The sequence below is a fragment of the Penicillium angulare genome (assembly GCF_028827245.1).
Source record: "Penicillium angulare strain IBT 27051 chromosome Unknown utg000009l_segment0_segment0, whole genome shotgun sequence".
NCBI classification, from domain to species: domain Eukaryota; kingdom Fungi; phylum Ascomycota; class Eurotiomycetes; order Eurotiales; family Aspergillaceae; genus Penicillium; species Penicillium angulare.
Genome location: NW_026623168.1, coordinates 931,941 through 949,252, shown reverse-complemented (window position 1 = coordinate 949,252; position 17,312 = coordinate 931,941). Strand labels below are relative to the sequence as shown.

The following is a 17,312-nucleotide window of genomic DNA, read 5'->3' as shown; positions in this document are numbered from 1 at the left end:
TCCCAGTATGGACCCCAAATACTATTATATCTAAAGAAATCCAAGCCGGTCTTTCAATGTTAACACGATATAATCCAGGCTCAATTTACACAGTTGCCATATCATCCCCAATCCAGTGAACCCAATAGCTCGATTCAGCAACAGAAATCGTTTAGAGTAAGCTCTTGCTTCGCGCTCCCTCTGCTTATGAGTGATCTCGCCATGCCAGAATCGATTCATCTGAGTACAATGTCGTGCGGCCTGTTCCGATGCCATTCCCATATGTGATCGGAAGCCCGTGAAAGCATCACCAACAAGAACTAGTCGACCATCATAAAATGTGGAAGCCGCCGCTTCCGCTTCCCAAACCTTCGTGACAAAGGGTCGTTCGGTCTTCATCACGACTTCTGCTAGATGCGGCGTCATCTGGGATATATGCCGCGTCATATGCTGCAACCAAATATCCGGCTTGATCTTTCCATGTGGGACTGTATTGGGGTGGAGCTTGCCATTGACATCTGTGAAAATTGTGTTCATTTCTTCGGAGCCTTCTGGGACTATATAGTACCAGACCCAGTTTACTAGGCGATTCCCAGGCTCAATGTTACCCGTCTCCGATGGAATGTGATAGCTGCTCACAGTTAGGCTATGTCATAAGTAGAGAAAAAAGGTCTTGATGAAGTTCCCATACCTGACCATGTATGTACCTTTCATGACACAAATACTGAGGCGATTCATAAATTCCTCTACTGTTTTCTGTGATAGGAGTCGTTCTGGGACAGTTCCACGCCATGCAATATAACCAGAGTATTCTTTTCGTGTCGGCACCTGCATGACCTTCCGAATCGTGGAATGTACGCCATCCGCACCAATAACAACGTCCGCGCTTACAGAGTCTTGCTCTCCGCTCGTGACATCGACGTAATTCACCGCCATAATATCTTTTTCTTCGACGAACTTAACCCCTGTGACTCGCTTACCCGCCCGATATTCCACGGTACCATCCGTGTCCTTCGGCACCGGTGGTTCTGGCATTGTCTTGGACACCTTCCCGTCAAAGTTGGCACGGAGAATCAAATACAGACAGGCCCAATTCGTCATTCTTTGGTTCCAGTTGTAATTAAGAACCCGAGGCCTATGTCGCCATGCAATGCTGAGATTTGGGGCTGGAATTGTAGCTGGCCTTGCTTTCGCATCATATTTTTCTAGCATCTCGAGAACGGCCGGTCCTATGGCTAGACCTGACTCATGACTGTGACGGTCGCTTGAAGGATCCTGTTCTAGCAAAACCACATCGACCCCTTGGCGTTTGAGCTGAAGTCCCTGGAGTAGACCAGAGACCGATCCACCAACCTAAGGCACGTTAGAAATGCAAAACTTCAATTTAGGAAGAATTTCAGTGCTGCGCACAATGACCGCGGACTTTGGGATAGGCATATTGCTATTATCGGCTTGTTGCCTTGTTTGCGCTCTCTCAGTTCCTGTGCCCTTGGGGTGTCAGCCTAGTATCAATATCAAGAATTCGTCTTGCTTTTAAATAGCCACAAGATTGGGGGCTGGCTAAGGCACGATTTAGCCCCCGGGCTGAACCGAGTCCGTCATCTTGAACAACACCATTATTTTGTGTTCAAAGCCGAAAGCACTTTGACCGACCACTTTTCGTCTGTGAGCTTGTCTCATCACAGGTCAATTTAGTTATCATAGTTTATTACTGACACGCATCTGGCGATCAACTCGAAACTCGATTTGATTGCTTACTTCAAAACCTCGACGAGGTATTTGGGTGGAACTAAGGGTGTTGCGTATCCACTTTCCACTTGAAGATTTGGCCCCGCTCACTGGGGGAACAGAGTTAATAAACAAGATTTCATCATCGTCCAAGCTAACTATTCTAGCGCCCAGGTATAGAAGTCTGTGCGTATTCTAGTTAATGCATGGTGTTTATCAGCGGCGCGCTTGGGGCCGCAAATTTCCCCGATCATCAACACATCTCATATGATATCTCCGTCTGAGCACAATGCATGGCAACGTAATCTTTGATATTTAGCAAAGTCGGGTGATGAGAATTCTATTATAGGTGTCAAGATTTAGCCAAGATAGCAGGACGCCTGACAAAAGATTCCGAAAATAGACGTTAAGGTTTCAAGACTTGCACTGACGTGTTCTTGTCTGATTCAACTTACTGCTAGGAGGAATGGATAGCCTCAATAAAAAACATCATGAAAGATGCGGGCCATCCCCAGAGCTTATTTGTCGTGACTCGTACGTAGTCATATTCAAGGTGTTAAGAAAGACAATGCAGATCACTGCCTTATTTGCTCCACATCGACCTCCTCCGTCAACGAACGCACTAAGTCGCAATTCCTTCCCCTACATATTGTTTTACGATGAATGGATATTTCGCTCGTTTATTAATAGTTGATTACTAGACAAAATTACTGAGTGTGCGACCGGTACATTTGCTGAAGCCATAGAGATCGCCCCTGTCCAACTTGGCATTCGCCCCAAAAATAGCGGGGTTGAGGGCTAGACTACTAACTGAACCATGACACATTTTGCGCACCACCAACTTACACCTTGGACATGTCGATACTCACAACTTCGACGCTCCTTGATCTGCCACGAGAGATTCTTTTTGAAATCGCGGGCTGGCTATGCACTCCCGACCTAAATCGGTTCTTCCGTACGAGTCGCGCACTCCATGATCTCCTCTTCTCGGACCTTTGCAAGAGAAGCCTCAAGTTTATGAACGATCATTTTATTTCTTATGCAGATCATGGGTATGAAGTCGGCGTTCGGACAATGTTGTCGGTCGGGGTGGAAGTAGATACTCGTACCCTTAACGCACCTTTCTATACAGCATTGATGTGCGCCGTGGGGAATAATCACATAGGCACTGCGAAGATACTCTTGGACCACGGAGCAAATCCAAATCATCGCGACGAGTTCCGTGATCTACCATTACAATGGGCCAGTCCATTCAAAGAAAATTTTGCCATCCAGGAACTACTACTCGAGTACAAAGCCGATGTGGGTCTTGCTGGGGTACGAGGTAGAACCCCCTTGATCGACGCGATCTACCGGAAAGCGGATCGGTACATTAGCTTTCTTCTCAGCAAGGGTGCTGATATAAATGCCCGTGAGCCCGAGAGTGGTGCGCCTCTACATATTGCATCTGAGAAGTACTATGTGCGGAAAGACATTTTCGACGTCATTCTTGGCGCAGGTGCTCAGGTGGATTGTTTCGATAGAGAGAACATGTCGCCTCTTCATATCGCCGCTTTTTATCTAGGCATAGACAGAATTTCCGCGTTACTGACACATGGAGCCGATATCAATTTGCGAAGTCCTGGTGGTGCGGATAGTGGCTGTACAGCCCTGCATTATGCCGCAAGTACGCCGGAAAGCTATGCCAGCGAAGCCATTGCGTTTGTTATTCAGCATGGGGCCGATGTCGATGCTAAGGATGATAAAGGCCGTACGCCTTTCCTTCTTGTGAGGCTAGAATCTGATTCGACCTGTACATACAGTCGCGTGGAGACTCTCTTACAGCATGGTGCTGATATCAAAATCCAAGACCATGAAGGTTGGTCGGCTTTACACTATCAAGCTGACTCTATGTCTATCGAGCTTATTAAATGGTTATACGATCATGGTTGCGACGTCAACAGGGAAAACAAAAATAAAGAAACACCTCTTTTCATGGCAATAAGCTCACAGAATTACAGAAATCGGAGCGCAGTCATGGTTGAGACCTTGCTCCATCTCGGTGCTAATGTCAACTTGGAAAACTCCCAGAAGAGAAGTCCATTGTTTTTTGCTGCCACTAGAGGATGTCCGAAAATGACACGGATTCTATTGGAGCATGGGGCAGATGTTCATCACAGAGACAGGCGTGGATTCACACCTCTACATTTGGCTGTAACAACTGTCGCTTTCCTCTGCAATGATAAGTTGTTACGGCCTCGCCCCACAGTGAAGGAAATACATGAGGTGATACGACTCCTTGTTCAATATGGAGGAGACATAAAGGCGGAAGATCATCATGGGTTCACGCCTTCAATGTTGACTCAACATCATGATCTTCGGACCATAGGTGGCCGTTAATTATCCCCTATCTATTCATTCCGAGATTTGAATAGATTCTTGGTTGGTGAGTATATAAGGGTCGCCGCATTGTTTGAGGCCTTGCAATGATTCTGCAATATTAATTGACGGAAGAGCAAACTCGAAAATTGTATTTGTAGGCCTCATATACCAGTCGCTACAAATAATAATTCGTTATGAGGCTCAAACACACCTCTATCCTAAGTTCGTAGGTTCCCGGGGGGCTTAGACATGCGGTCGTGGGCGGACACAGCCAATAAGAGCCCCCTATTATATTGATTGCCGCCCAGTTATTCCCCGGACGCCATGTGTGGGTGTTTCAGATCGATCAGAGCGACCTGACATCCCATAAAAGTGTCAGATCTAGCCGCTGATGATGATGGTCGTTGAGTGTAATGGTATGTGCCCATTTGCGACCGTGAACTCCAATCGAAACTATTTCAAGAAAATAAACCAGGTGGAGATAACTTGAGTCATTGAGGAATCATGCTGCATATATCTATTTGAAAGTCATTCATTTGTTTTCTGGCCATTGAAAACCGGCTGGTGAAAAGGTAAAGGTCGCAGTGATGGTGCGTCCTCAGATTTGGCTTTGTATAGTTCGTGGAATAAGGTGCAATCAAGCCATTTTGGTGGTTTCAGTGGCTGACGATTTTTCGCCAGCGCGACGCGTCACGGCTGAATTTGGGGTCTAAAACTCAGCCCGTGGTAGCCCGTGTTCGGTGGGGCTCGGAAAAGCTCTGGCTGAGGCTGAGGCTCTTTGAAAACTGTATCGAACATCGGGAACGTTAATGCGGCTGATCGGATGGTGGAGGGGGAGATCAATCGACACTTGTTTCTCTATAAAGGACTGTCAATTTTAATTTCAATCAAAGTTAATAGACAGGTGAAGTGAAGACTAGAGTCTATGGTCTCGCCATAGCATACGTAGGCAAAGTCTCGGCATGGACTCTTCATTGGAAGAGAATGATTGTGCCTAGACCCACTAAGGCTGCCCCGGAGGGGCCAGGGTCTGAGGGGGGAATAATATCTTAAAAGTTAGCTGGGCCCAACATAATACTCCTTTCAATGACTCGGTCATGGAGCAATTCGTGAGTTCTCGCGTGGTGCGGCGAACTGGAGTGTTCGCCCTGGCCGTGATCTTGCTTGTCAACGCATATCTATTCTCACAACGATGGCCAGTTCACTTTCGATCCAGCTCTGTTAGCAGCAGCCCGGGAGCTTCCACGTCAACATCAGCCTTGGCGCCAACTCACACGATATCCGGAATTGACGGATTAGCGACTGGAACACCTGAACTCGTATCTTCCATTTTACCATCGTTGGCCAAACAGCAGAGCACCTATCTACGAGATCTTTTTCAGAGGCTCGACAGTGTTAAACCTGATTGTTCAGGGCCGCATTTGCAAAAAGATGCCGGAGGTACTGGATATGAGCCCGTGGAGCCAAGGCCAAGGCCCGATTACATTTCGAATGCCGACGAGATGCGAGAACCTCTGACAAAGTCGCATGAGGACTTCGTCGCGGGGATCAAAGAAATCTCTGACTTACCTTACCACTCAGGTACCAGGGGTATTGTCTCGTCTGCGGGTGGAGACTACATGCCCACTTTTATTTCATCACTACGCATGATCCGCCGAACTGGCTGCACATTGCCCGTTGAAGTTTTCCTCATCGACTGGGACGAATTCGAACCGTATATATGCGAGGTCGTCCTACCAACGCTCAACGCGAAGTGTATTGTCCTTCAGGAAATGTTAGAAGACGCCCATTTTCTGAAGGATGATGACTCTGTTAAGATCGAAGGGTATCAAATCAAGCCATTCGCAATGATATTATCTTCATTCGACACCTTCATCTGGATGGATTCCGATTGCATCCCTCTTTACGACCCTGAAGTCCTTTTAGACGCCGAACCCTTCACATCAACAGGCCTTGTCACCTGGCCTGACTTCTGGCAGAACAGTGCCAGCCCCCTCTACTTTAACATCAGTGGCCAACCCGAGCCTTCAATGCTCGAAAGAGCATCCACCGAGTCCGGAATCGTACTGATGTCCAAACAAAAACATGCCGAAACCCTCGCTCTATGCGTCTACTACAACTACTGGGGACCGGATTACTACTGGGCACTACTTGGTCAAGGAGCATATGGCAGTGGAGGCGACAAGGAGACATTCGTCCAGGCAGCCTCCGCTCTGGGTGCGGATTTCTACGCCGTCAGTGAACCTATCGCAGATGCAAAATACCTTGCTAAATCCGGCGATTACATGTTCGGTGCTATGGTACAAGCCGACCCAAGGGAAGACTACAAGTTGACACGTCAGGGAATTTGGCGGGTGTTAGATCGCGGTCTTGCAAGAGCGCCGAGTGTGTTCTTTGTACATGCTTCGAATCCAAAATTCAATGCTGGATCAGACATTTTGGACCTTCTTGAAATTGAAGATGGGGAATGGGGACGCGTATGGGCTGGACCCGATCATGTCACCAGCAGATTTGGCTATGATATTGAGAAGCCCTACTGGGAGGAATTGATGAATGTTACATGTTCTCTGGAACATGCATTCTTCGCGTGGCAACATAAGAGGGGGCTTTGTGAGGGTGTTCAGAAATACTGGAACAGCACCATTATCAACCCGGACACTCCTCTACCCCCGTTTATCAACGAAACTGTTATCCTCAATATCACATCCCCGGTGACGAGCGCTGGAAAGGAGGCCAGTCCAACCCCCCATCTGGCCCGGTAGATGATCTCATAGAAGCCGGTATCACACAAGGCCTCAGCTTGTACATAATTACTTGATATCCTGTATTTTCACATCTCTTTGTTATTTTCTCGTGGCTTCAAAGACATGAACTATCACCTCGTGCGCCGATACCAACATATAAACTTAGACAGCACATAGATTTATCTTTATGAATTGACAGAAAAAGAGTCTCTGGGAATAGTAGGCATCATGCATTGCAATTTTCTTTTTCTTTTAACACCATCTGTTAATGGAGTCAAGGTCTTGTTTGACCTTTGAGTATAATATCTACAAGTCAGTGAAGCCCACAAAGACCACCTCGCCGTTCAGCTCTCCCAGTGCGGTATTTTCGTGCGATGCGGAAACAAACACGTCGAAATTTGGTGGCATCCAAAGCAATTTTTTTTCCATTTCGCACCAACCACGACTCATCAAAATACATGGATGACTTCGTCAATTTTCGATCAGGGGCATCACTCAAGATACCATCAGCGAATGGGTAAAAACCTTGACATGTTCTCAGGTGATTTCCATCGTCCGTAATACAGAATTCCTTACCCTCGAACTTGATATCGAGAGTTTGTTTCAAATTCCTAGATAAAACATCCCAAATCTCAACATCTTTGTGCCAAAGCACGCAAGCTAGATTCTTGCCATCTGGTGAGGCTCGTGTGTCTCACACTACCCGGGATCTCGACAATTCTTTTGAATTTTCCACTCGACACATCCCAGATCTGAACATTGCCAGAATACATGCGAGCGGCCAAGGTTTTACCGTCTTCAGTAAATGAGTACTGGCAAAGAGAATTCGATCCATCCCTGGGTTCATGCATATCAAGTATGTGTTTACCACTCTCGATATCCCAAATTTGTGTCGTATCCCAATTCTCTGCTCCTAGAGCGAGGCTAATGCCATCTGGCGAGAACTTATTACTCGTGAAGATGTCGTATAAAGTGTCTTCGGGGGCATCATGGAAGAAGACAATGTTTTGCTTGCGGGTGCCGTCTCGGTTTTCCAGAGTTGTACAGTTTTATCGTTACCAATGAAGCGATAGTATTACCATCGAGTGAGAAATCAATGTCATATATCATCATGCTATGGCCCTCGAGAGTGTGTTTCAGGCTCCGAAAGGCAGTCTCCCATACTTTAACTGTTGTGTCATCAGATTGAATATCATTTTTGTGATATTGTACGTCGAATTTTTTATTCAAAGAATAAATAAGAACAGAAAGCTATGTCCAGAGAGTTTTGCCACACATCCCACATGAGCTGCCAACTTTCTGTTCCTTCATTTCCGAGGGTCTTTGCTCAACGAGCGCTCGTTAATTTCAAACGCTTGGTAAATTATTTCATCACGAACGAGAAACTAAATATGGCGTGGATATTGCCAGACATTGAATTCACAGCAACTGGACCGCCCTACTCATTATAATATCCATTGGGAGCCACCGGATCCTGCATACATCATTTTATGCTCTTAATCACACTTCGGAATCTCAAATTTTAGCAGAAGTTCCGGCTGGACAGGCATTGATTGGATTAATATTGATCACATGGGTTCTTGTGCGGTGAAAAAGGCCTGGATCGAGGATTTGAAGCATCATCTTGTGGTATTCTTTAGTCATACAATTGAACACAGCATAAAATATTGCACTCTTCCTACAAAGTGGGGTAGATGGTTTGTATCAATTACGAAGAATAATAGTGACCTACATCAACTTAAATAGGTTGATTAATCGTAATATTGATTGATGGAAATGCAACCTGCCGCTTTTTTCTAAATTTTAGCCAGGATAAACCCAACATTCACATCGGTCAAGCGAGTTATGATCAGGGCCGGAATCGCTGCTTTGTGGTCAAATTTAAATTTCTTTGACCCCGCCACTCTTACAGGGACAGCGATAGATGAATCCAGACTCTGGACGAATAGAGTATTTTTTTTTGGTGCTCCACCTTGGAAGGCTTTCTCCAGATTATCATGGAAAGTCTATCGACATGCGCTGATGATCCTAAAAATGCTTCCTTGCTGGATGCGATCTCAACAGACATTTCCATACCAGAGAATATCTTGGAAAACACCCATGAACCTTGGAAATGTTTGCTAAACACTATATATAAGCCTTAAATTGCAATTAATCAAAGTTATATTTTCCAATCTTCAGTATCAACTTTACAACTCGTTATCTCCCCAAATCCGTACTTCTTCAAGCAATCATGAAGTTTCTCCTCACAGCTCTAAACCTTTTGGCCGTAGCCACTCCAGTTATATGTGATAGTGCTGGTACTACTGCCACTACCACATGTACTACAGACCAGGTCATAGTTTCTCTAACTGCAGAGGAGAAATTCGCCGATGAGATGCAGTCCTATGTCGATGGGTCGGATTCCAATATCGATCCTTCGGGGGTAAGTACCTATTTTCTTGTCTATTTCATACTTCCTTTATCTCAAATTAAGCTAAGATCAATCTCACCTGCAATTCAGAAAGTCTATAAGAACTTCCGAACTTTACTCGCCCGTCTCAATAATGATATTCAATGTACTGTGAGTGCTACTCAGAGCGAGCAAACACAGATCTGTGTTGCTTTTGATACGGTATGTTGAGCTCTTCTATACTATATTCTCTCTTTCTTAAATAACTTATCTACTTACCCTTCCATTACAGTTCGCGAAGGGGCAGCTACGTTACCTTCATGTGGCGGATGGTCTCCAATTCTACCAAGTAAATGGACATGGAGAAAATGAGTCCAAGATGCGAGGGTATATTCAACAATATAAGACTGAACTAGAGGTAATTCATCTTCAATTAAAAGTGCCTACTTCTTTCAAGGACTGTGCTAATAAATATTTCAGGGCTATAAGAATCGGATCAGAGCAATGGTTCCATTTTGTGTTGATATAATTGATACCGCTTATGCCCCATTGACTGAGCAATTTGATGTTCTGTTTAGAGAATATCCTGCGGCCAGTCAGTCGAGAAGTCAGGCTGGTAATCAGGCTGGTAATCAGGCTGGTAATCAGTAAAATAGTAACAGCACCAGCTGAATGATCGCTCTGTGTAGCGGCATGGAAGGAACAAATTGATATAGAGAGTTATAGCTAGGATCATGATTCAGTGAATGAAACTTGAAACTTTTGGAAAAAATCTATTATAAATCGAACTAAAACTAGACCTTTAAGTAAAAATCACAAATTTCGAAGCACCCACTCCACCTCCTCAACAATAACATCCGGCCTAATCATAGGAACCAAATGTCCACACCCCTTTAAATCAACAAATTTACTCTTCCCAGATAACCTAAGAATACCCCTCTGAATCCTCTCATGCACAATCCGATAACTACCCAACTTCTCCTCAAATGCCCTCCTCTGCTCCATAGTCCCATTTCCCGCCTCAACACCGGCCCTAAAAGACTTCCACAGATCAATCTCTGGATACGCCCGAATAACACTAATAGGGCAATTCTTCAATAGGCGCGGAAGACGTTCAAACTGCTTCAACTCCCCCAAAGCCCTAACACTAGAAATATAGTTCTCCATTTCCCTTCCTGCTGTGCGTGCGTATTTTTCTCCTTTGCGGGAATTCAGAAACTCTTCCCATTCCTCAGTAGATAGGGCATTGTTTTCTGTTAAGCCGATTACAGAGGCGAAATCTTGGTTCTTTTGGAGAATGTCGAGATTCGAATCTGGCCAGAGCTGAATACTTTCTTCTTGGTTTGCGTCGACGAAGACTATTCCGATTATATCATTGATGCCTCCTGAAAGATGGCGAAGCTCCACGTATTCTCGTGCTATTATTCCGCCGTATGAATGACAGACTAGTATATATGGTGGGGGTATTGATAGTGTAGAGAGGAGAGTGTCTAGTTCACGAGCCATGGTTTTTGCTGTTCTTGGCTCGAGGGATTCATCTGAGGTGCCGATACCAGGTCTTTCGTATAATAACATTGGGGTTTTGGATTTGAGCAGACGGTGCACGACGACCCATTCTGTGATGCTGCATCCTACTCCGGGGATTATGATGGTTGTTGGGGTTTCGGCTGTAGTGGTGTTTGGTTGTGAGATTGTAGTGAAGAGGCGTTGGTCATTTGGTAGAGTGACCAGTTTGGAGATCTCTTTGATGTCTGGAGATGGAGGTGATTCCATTTTTCAACTGTGTGGGATTGCACCTAGTTGATCTCAGCTTGAAGGTGGTGTTGGACGTGATCACCGTATGGAATGCGGGGTTAAGGTGAGACAGATCATAAGCCAAGAAACCTTCAATGCGAGATTCTGCAGTGTAAGTCTGTATGGATACATTCTACATCTTTTCATGCACATTGCTACAGCATTATGAAAATCATTGTCAAAAAACGAAGTATGGGGTATAATTCAATCCAATCTAAAATACATTTTCAACTCCATTCAGCCAGATGATAATCAAGCTTGACCATATGTTCATGTTCATGAATCCATAAAACATCTCATGAGAAACGGGGTCGCTTCGGATTCGCCCCAGAGCCAGGATGAGATCTCTTTCGTTCTTGAGCTTCCATCTCTGCCTTCATAATTCTTTCTTGCTCAGTCATCTTCTTAGGTTGTACCAGCATAGGTCCCTTCTTCCCAGCCAACGGATTCTTCTTCGCAGCCGAAAAAACATTCTTAGGTTTCTGCGCACCACCGAATGACATTGAAATCTTAGCAGGTGCAGGCGCAGAAGTAGACGTAGATGCAGATACGTCTGCTCCTGAAGCCTCAACATCCTTTGCATCCGCAGATGCAGATTCTCCATCCTTCTTCGAATCCTTCTTCGGCCCTAACCCAAGATTCAATTTCATCTTCTCACCCTCCTCCCGCTGAAGTAACTTCGCATCAGCGTCCTCATCTTGCTTACCCTCCCTCTCCAACGCAGCTTTCCTCGCACGCTCAACCTGCTCCAAAATCATCTTCTGTTCTCTTTGTTCATCATTTTTCTCCTCCCTTTCCTTCTTCTGAACAGCTTCCCTCTTTCGCATAGTCTCAGGCGAATTATCAACCCACGAAACAAAGATTCCCTTCTCTGTTTCTTCGACGCGACAAATTCCATTTTTGCCTAGATATTGCGCAAATTGGTTGAGGGATGAGAACTCCGTTGCGTTCATGTGGATGTGTTCTTTGTCTGCGACGATTTCCTGATAAAAGTGATTTATGTTGATTGCTTTTTCTCCGTGGCGGGTTCGGAGACCGTCGACGAATGTTTTCACGAATTCGTCGGTGTATTGCTTTATGTATTTCTTTGGGTCTTCTCCGACTATTGCCATTCGGCGGACGTGGGCTTCGCTGTATTGTCATGGATGTTAGAACTCAATTCATGCAAGAGGTATGAGGCGAGGCATGCGACTGGTTCTTAACTTGACTTGACTTACCTGAGTAGATGTTGCTTGAAACTGTTTGCTTCGCGCGTTTGCTTTTCGCAGATTTGACTGTAGATGTTAGCTTTGATAATTATCAACGTTGTAACCGTGGCTTTACTTACCAATACCATCTTAATCTGCCGAGTCCCTTCATCTTCATGCGATTCCCGATCGCTTTGACGGATCCTGCTTCGGCCTTCGGCATTGTGGCGTTTCGATGAGAACGTGTAGGTGTGGTAGAGTTACTTGTAGAATATGGTTTTGATCGCTTGTTCTATCACCGCGGATAGCGACCAGTATCAGAGAAATATGTTCGTAGACTGGGGAGTCGAGTACTTGGAGAAGCAAAGACAAACCTTGGGAAGATGAAGATCGAGAGATGGGGCGGCGATAAGAGAATGTCACGTGTGATAATATCATTCCCCATATTTCAGGCATCAATCAGGCCAAATAAGTTAGTGACCAGTAACTTATGACACTTAACGTTAACTATGAGGATATAAGGATCTGGAACTCATGCTGCATAAATGGATGTATAATACAAAGCACTTTCTACTAAACACCATTGGAACATTTCTATGTGAATTTTAGATGGATTCTGTGTACTAGGAGAAAAGATTAACCAACTCCCAAATCCACTGCACCAACAACCAGAAAGCTTTTTTCTAGAGGGGCATTATTCCAGGAGCGTAAAGTACACAAGAAAGAAAATCCCAATAGCACGAACCAGGACCCCCATCGCCAGAAAAAACATTTCAAAAAATATCGAGAAATAAGCAGAGAAAAATGATATCCCGCGCGCTGAGTCGTGTAAACCATCAAAGCTACAGCTTCATGTAAGAAGCACAAACACCATTCAGTTATCCCGACAAGTACAGTTACAGACTGTACTCGTGGATTGCTGAAGGTCCGCTCTCGTTGTATTCGACACGACTCATGTAGCCCTTGGTAATACCCTGGTCCAGGACGAAGAAGACCTTAGCGCCCATTTGGGCTCCTAGGAAGGCTCCTTCTTCGGATCCATGACCGCTTGTAGCAGCGGTGTGGCCTGTAGTCGTGCCTGGGGCATTGGTATTACCTTGATCTTTGAAATCTGGGAAATATTCCGGTAGCCTTAAGGTCTTGACGGATGTTGGGGTTTGAGAGTGGCCGGTGGAACGGTGGTGGGTGGGGAAACTAGGGTCCATGCCAGGAGTACCCGGTGCAATTGGCATACCGGGGTTGTTGTGAGTGGCGGCCACTAAGAGAGGGTTCACACCATGGGCGGCGGGGTGATACATAGGTCCAGGTGGCTGGCTCATGGGGGCGGGTGTATTCGTTCCACCGGTAGGGAGAGGAGTAGTGAAAGCGGAAGGGATTTCAGAAGTGAAGATGGTGGCAGATGGAGAAAGGATGAACTTTTGTGTGATGACGCCAAGCAGAGACTGGATGAAGCCTGTATGACAATGTTAGAATATCTTCTTTGTTGGATTTGAAAAAAAAGGAGAAGATGCTTACCTCGAACTCGACTACCGCAACCCACAATGATAAGTGAGTCCCACAATTCACTACGCTTTGTAGCATCTGGAACAGCCAGAATGGTGTGATGAATCTGGGTGGCGATATCTTCCAGAATACCATTTGTTAAACGGTCGCCAACCTTCTGTCGAGGTGTAGCCAGAAAGAAACGCTCTACACCAACTTCAATTTCGCGAGAATGACGAGTGTATCGCTGAGGGCCGCCAGTAGTATTTTCGCCCTCCATTCTTACGAACTCCTCAAACTGAAATGATGCCTTCTCCTTCTTGCTGTTGGGAAGACGAGGCTGTTTGGGATCAACTCCACCCTTCTTATTACCCTTCTCTTTCTCCATGTTGGCCAGGTACTCATTCGTGTCTCCACTGACAATGGCCGCAACATCCAAAACACCTTCCTCTTCTTCTCCGTTGGTATCTCCGCCAGTCTGCGCCCCAGCACCAGGGCCACCAGGAGCAGCCTTGTCTCCTTCAGCTCCAGCTGCGGGGTCAACACCTTGACGTGCGGTGGCTGCTGTGCCGGGTACTGTAGTTCCGGGAGGCAGAATCTCAGCAATATTGCTTCGCTTGAGCTGCTCGCACATCTCTCGGGAGAATCCCTTAGAGCCGAGCAACTCAACCAATCGATCGGTCATGGCATCACCGCCACATCCTTCCAGCGCAATACCTCTGCCGTGTTCGTTGACTGCGTAATCTGTGATCGCAGTGACATCCACCTTACCCTTGCCCACATCAACGACGGTGGCAGTCTGCACACCAAACCCGTAGGCTGCGGCCAGAGCAGCATCCATCATGCTGAAGCCGGGGACCTTGAACTTCTCAAAAATGAACTGAGTAATGGTCTCCCGGTCGCGAGCTGACCAGACAGGCTGAGCAACCAAGAGGATAGGAGTATGGAATGGAGGACTGAGAGAGTTGTAGATATGTGTCAATAAGGCGAAGAAACATGGCCAGTCGACAATGCGGCCATTCTCAATTGGGTACACAGCTCCCTCTTCCGATGTCACATCCTCTTCATAATAGAACTCTTGAACAGTCTTCTCTTCACCCTCTGTCGCGGTTTCTCCCTCAGGCTTGTCGGTCTTCTCGGCAGAGTTCCCATTGGCGTCGCCATTCTGAGGAGCAGCGGTCTCAGCGCCGTCCTTCATCTCCACGTCCTCTTTCGGAGTCTCTTTCGGTGCTTCCTTCGGAGCCTCTGTAGATCCATTGGTGACATTGTTGACCTTGAACTCCCGCTGGCGCTGACGGACTTTGTATGGTTCGAATTCCCCCTTCTTCTCAGCGGGGAACATACGCGTTGGGAAACGGAATCGCGCGGGGGTAAACGATTCTGGGAGACCCAGCTGCGCCAGGGTCATTTGCGAACCTGGCGCAATGAGCTAGAAATTGAGAGGTTAGTGAGTTTTAGGCCTTATTTTTTCTGTAGAGTTATGCGGGTGCTTACCAGAATATGCTCATCCTTGAAGGGTGGCATGTTTGTGAGCTGACGGTTTGGAAGCAGTGGAGGTCGAGTCCTTTCCTTTGCCTTTGCTTTGCGCCTGTGAGGAGCGCGACGAACCATTTTGGACTAGCGTGGTGAGTCTTGGCCGGTTCACGTGAGCGGTCAAGGATTGTGCCAATCCTAGTCGAGTGGAGCTGCACAAGCTGCTGCACGGGCCAGAGTCACACAGGGAACAGAGATCAAGAACAACAACTTCCTTAAATGTATAGTGTTGGATTGATTGTTTGGACCCTTGTACTCTTTTGTTTTGTGTAATAGAGCTTGGAATTGAATTAGATGGTCTTATTTGAAAGCGGTGTATCAAATTTACTTTAATTTTTCACCTCTTACCTGTCACTAAATATAATCAATTATATATATATCACAGACCAATTCAGGACCATACTTTTACTAAAAATATACTAGTACAACTTTGAAACTTCCAATTTTTGACTGAAAAACCTCATAATTGAAATATTAGATAATTAAATCATAAGCGCATAGCATAGATTTATTTATGATTGTAGCATATAAGCTGTTCCAAGTCCGAGTCATCTCGAGGTCATAGTAGAGCTTAGTATGTGCTACTACCCCCAGTACTACTACTACTACTAGGTACATGAAATTTCGGTGTTTACTACATTGAGCCATCTCAGTCATACAAATATTTTCACAAGATTCCTATTCAAGTTCTCGATTACGAAAGGGGTATCTCTTAGAAGCCAATAGCTCATGCAGCATCATATTGAATATAAGCACTAGCAAATTGAGTCCGATCCCAAGAAAGTCCTGGTAGATCAAATCGTGTCCATCTCGCATTGCAAAGCCAGTGAACATCCTGATTAGGATGAAAGTAGATAAAAACATAAGAATAAAGATAAAAATAAGAGATGTAACTCCACCCCACCTCCCATAAGATAAATAAATTAACGCCCAGCGCTGAATTCTCTATGGCCAGCATGAGTCCATTGCCGTCCCATTACTCCGCCTGATTGTATTTCTCCGTCGCAGACCGAAAGAGTTCCTGCTGTTGGCGTAGAAGCTCTTCCTCTGACAATCCACTCTGCTCCATCTTGCTTTGTTTCTTTTCCCGTGACTAGATAGAGTGTTAGTTTCATACTCCCAGCTTAAATGAGTGTGACGTCAATATCAGTGTAGCGCGTACCTTTAGTTGTTCCTTATGCTCCTCCGCAACAGCAAGTACATCTGAGATATAATCACTGAATCCAAGTTCGCGCAATGCCTTCTCCACATGTTCACATGCAATGGTCTTCTTGGCTTCCTTCTCGCTGATATCGTTCGCTTCGGAGGATATCAAGGTGATAAATTCGACGCAGCATTCCATGAGTAGATCACGCGCATCTTTAGAAAATGTCTGACCGGAGGAAGGAGGTAGGATCTCAGTAATAATCTTCTGAACCGTTGCTATTATCGTAGACTGTTAGTGCGGGAACTGGAACTCGGATCAAGACGCGGGTAGATCGATGGGGCGGCGCCGCGACGCGGACATCTCGTCAAAGAGATGGACTTGAGATGACAGAGACAGAGACATGGGACAAAAAGAGAACCTCATGTGAAGGTGAAGGGCGATAAACAAAGAGAATAATGAACATACCCTTAGGCAGCGACAGGTCGTCGTTAGCTGGAGTCAAACGGCCTATGTTAGCGTACTGTAGCTTCCTATGGTTGATGGTTGCAGGGTTGGATTAGACAAGGGGAGAAGAGAAGATAACAGAACATACAATTAAATTCTCGGTCGGACATGATGTGAAATAAATCGTATACCGAAAGTAATCAAGCCTGAAACAATCAATTCAAGGGTAGACAAGACACAAGGAAAGAATTGCTGGAGATCAGCGTGGGGCGTGGAGCAATCGCTTCTTATTTAACATTTGGCTGTTGCGCGACTCGGGCTTTTCCTGCCGGCAGAAAAAAAAGAATACTGTGGGCCACATATATACACCGCCCGCCACGGGTACTTCTTGAGATTTTTTCTTCTACAGTTTCTTCCTTCTTCATGAACTTCATCCTTCTCTTCTCTCTTCATTGAGACTGGGATTGGAATTGTTTCCGTTTCTCGACTTCCCCGAGTGAAAACTTAATGCAGATTTCATT

General features: G+C 45.7%; 8 protein-coding genes across 8 annotated transcripts; 3 read left to right on the top strand and 5 right to left on the bottom strand.

Moving 5' to 3' along the window:
- Positions 1 to 30: 30 nt before the first annotated feature.
- N7478_011905 (FAD binding domain protein) lies at positions 31 to 1,416 on the bottom strand (the record flags this gene model as incomplete). Its single annotated transcript, XM_056928119.1, has 3 exons — positions 31 to 610; positions 671 to 1,332; positions 1,390 to 1,416. 3 exons carry the CDS (start codon positions 1,414 to 1,416, stop codon positions 31 to 33), a joined length of 1,269 nt encoding a protein of 422 aa, XP_056773846.1.
- A 1,146-nt stretch (positions 1,417 to 2,562) lies between these two features.
- Positions 2,563 to 4,086, top strand: N7478_011904 (uncharacterized protein; the record flags this gene model as incomplete). The annotated part of the gene is made up of 1 exon (XM_056928118.1): positions 2,563 to 4,086. One exon carries the CDS (start codon positions 2,563 to 2,565, stop codon positions 4,084 to 4,086), a length of 1,524 nt encoding a protein of 507 aa, XP_056773845.1.
- A 1,079-nt stretch (positions 4,087 to 5,165) lies between these two features.
- N7478_011903 (alpha-mannosyltransferase) lies at positions 5,166 to 6,830 on the top strand (the record flags this gene model as incomplete). The annotated part of the gene is made up of 1 exon (XM_056928117.1): positions 5,166 to 6,830. One exon carries the CDS (start codon positions 5,166 to 5,168, stop codon positions 6,828 to 6,830), a length of 1,665 nt encoding a protein of 554 aa, XP_056773844.1.
- Positions 6,831 to 9,045: 2,215 nt separating this feature from the next.
- On the top strand, positions 9,046 to 9,855 carry N7478_011902 (uncharacterized protein; the record flags this gene model as incomplete). Its single annotated transcript, XM_056928116.1, has 4 exons — positions 9,046 to 9,237; positions 9,289 to 9,426; positions 9,497 to 9,622; positions 9,685 to 9,855. 4 exons carry the CDS (start codon positions 9,046 to 9,048, stop codon positions 9,853 to 9,855), a joined length of 627 nt encoding a protein of 208 aa, XP_056773843.1.
- A 162-nt stretch (positions 9,856 to 10,017) lies between these two features.
- On the bottom strand, positions 10,018 to 10,977 carry N7478_011901 (alpha/beta fold hydrolase; the record flags this gene model as incomplete). Its single annotated transcript, XM_056928115.1, has 1 exon — positions 10,018 to 10,977. The coding sequence occupies one exon, from the start codon at positions 10,975 to 10,977 to the stop codon at positions 10,018 to 10,020; it is 960 nt and encodes a 319-aa protein (XP_056773842.1).
- Positions 10,978 to 11,294: 317 nt separating this feature from the next.
- Positions 11,295 to 12,408, bottom strand: N7478_011900 (putative C2H2 finger domain protein (Kin17); the record flags this gene model as incomplete). Its single annotated transcript, XM_056928114.1, has 3 exons — positions 11,295 to 12,129; positions 12,216 to 12,272; positions 12,326 to 12,408. 3 exons carry the CDS (start codon positions 12,406 to 12,408, stop codon positions 11,295 to 11,297), a joined length of 975 nt encoding a protein of 324 aa, XP_056773841.1.
- Positions 12,409 to 13,081: 673 nt separating this feature from the next.
- Positions 13,082 to 15,278, bottom strand: N7478_011899 (uncharacterized protein; the record flags this gene model as incomplete). The annotated part of the gene is made up of 3 exons (XM_056928113.1): positions 13,082 to 13,638; positions 13,701 to 15,096; positions 15,162 to 15,278. The coding sequence occupies 3 exons, from the start codon at positions 15,276 to 15,278 to the stop codon at positions 13,082 to 13,084; spliced, it is 2,070 nt and encodes a 689-aa protein (XP_056773840.1).
- Positions 15,279 to 16,176: 898 nt separating this feature from the next.
- On the bottom strand, positions 16,177 to 16,961 carry nctB (negative cofactor 2 transcription regulator complex subunit NCB2; the record flags this gene model as incomplete). The annotated part of the gene is made up of 4 exons (XM_056928112.1): positions 16,177 to 16,293; positions 16,363 to 16,622; positions 16,813 to 16,854; positions 16,940 to 16,961. 4 exons carry the CDS (start codon positions 16,959 to 16,961, stop codon positions 16,177 to 16,179), a joined length of 441 nt encoding a protein of 146 aa, XP_056773839.1.
- Between the last annotated feature and the right edge of the window lie 351 nt (positions 16,962 to 17,312).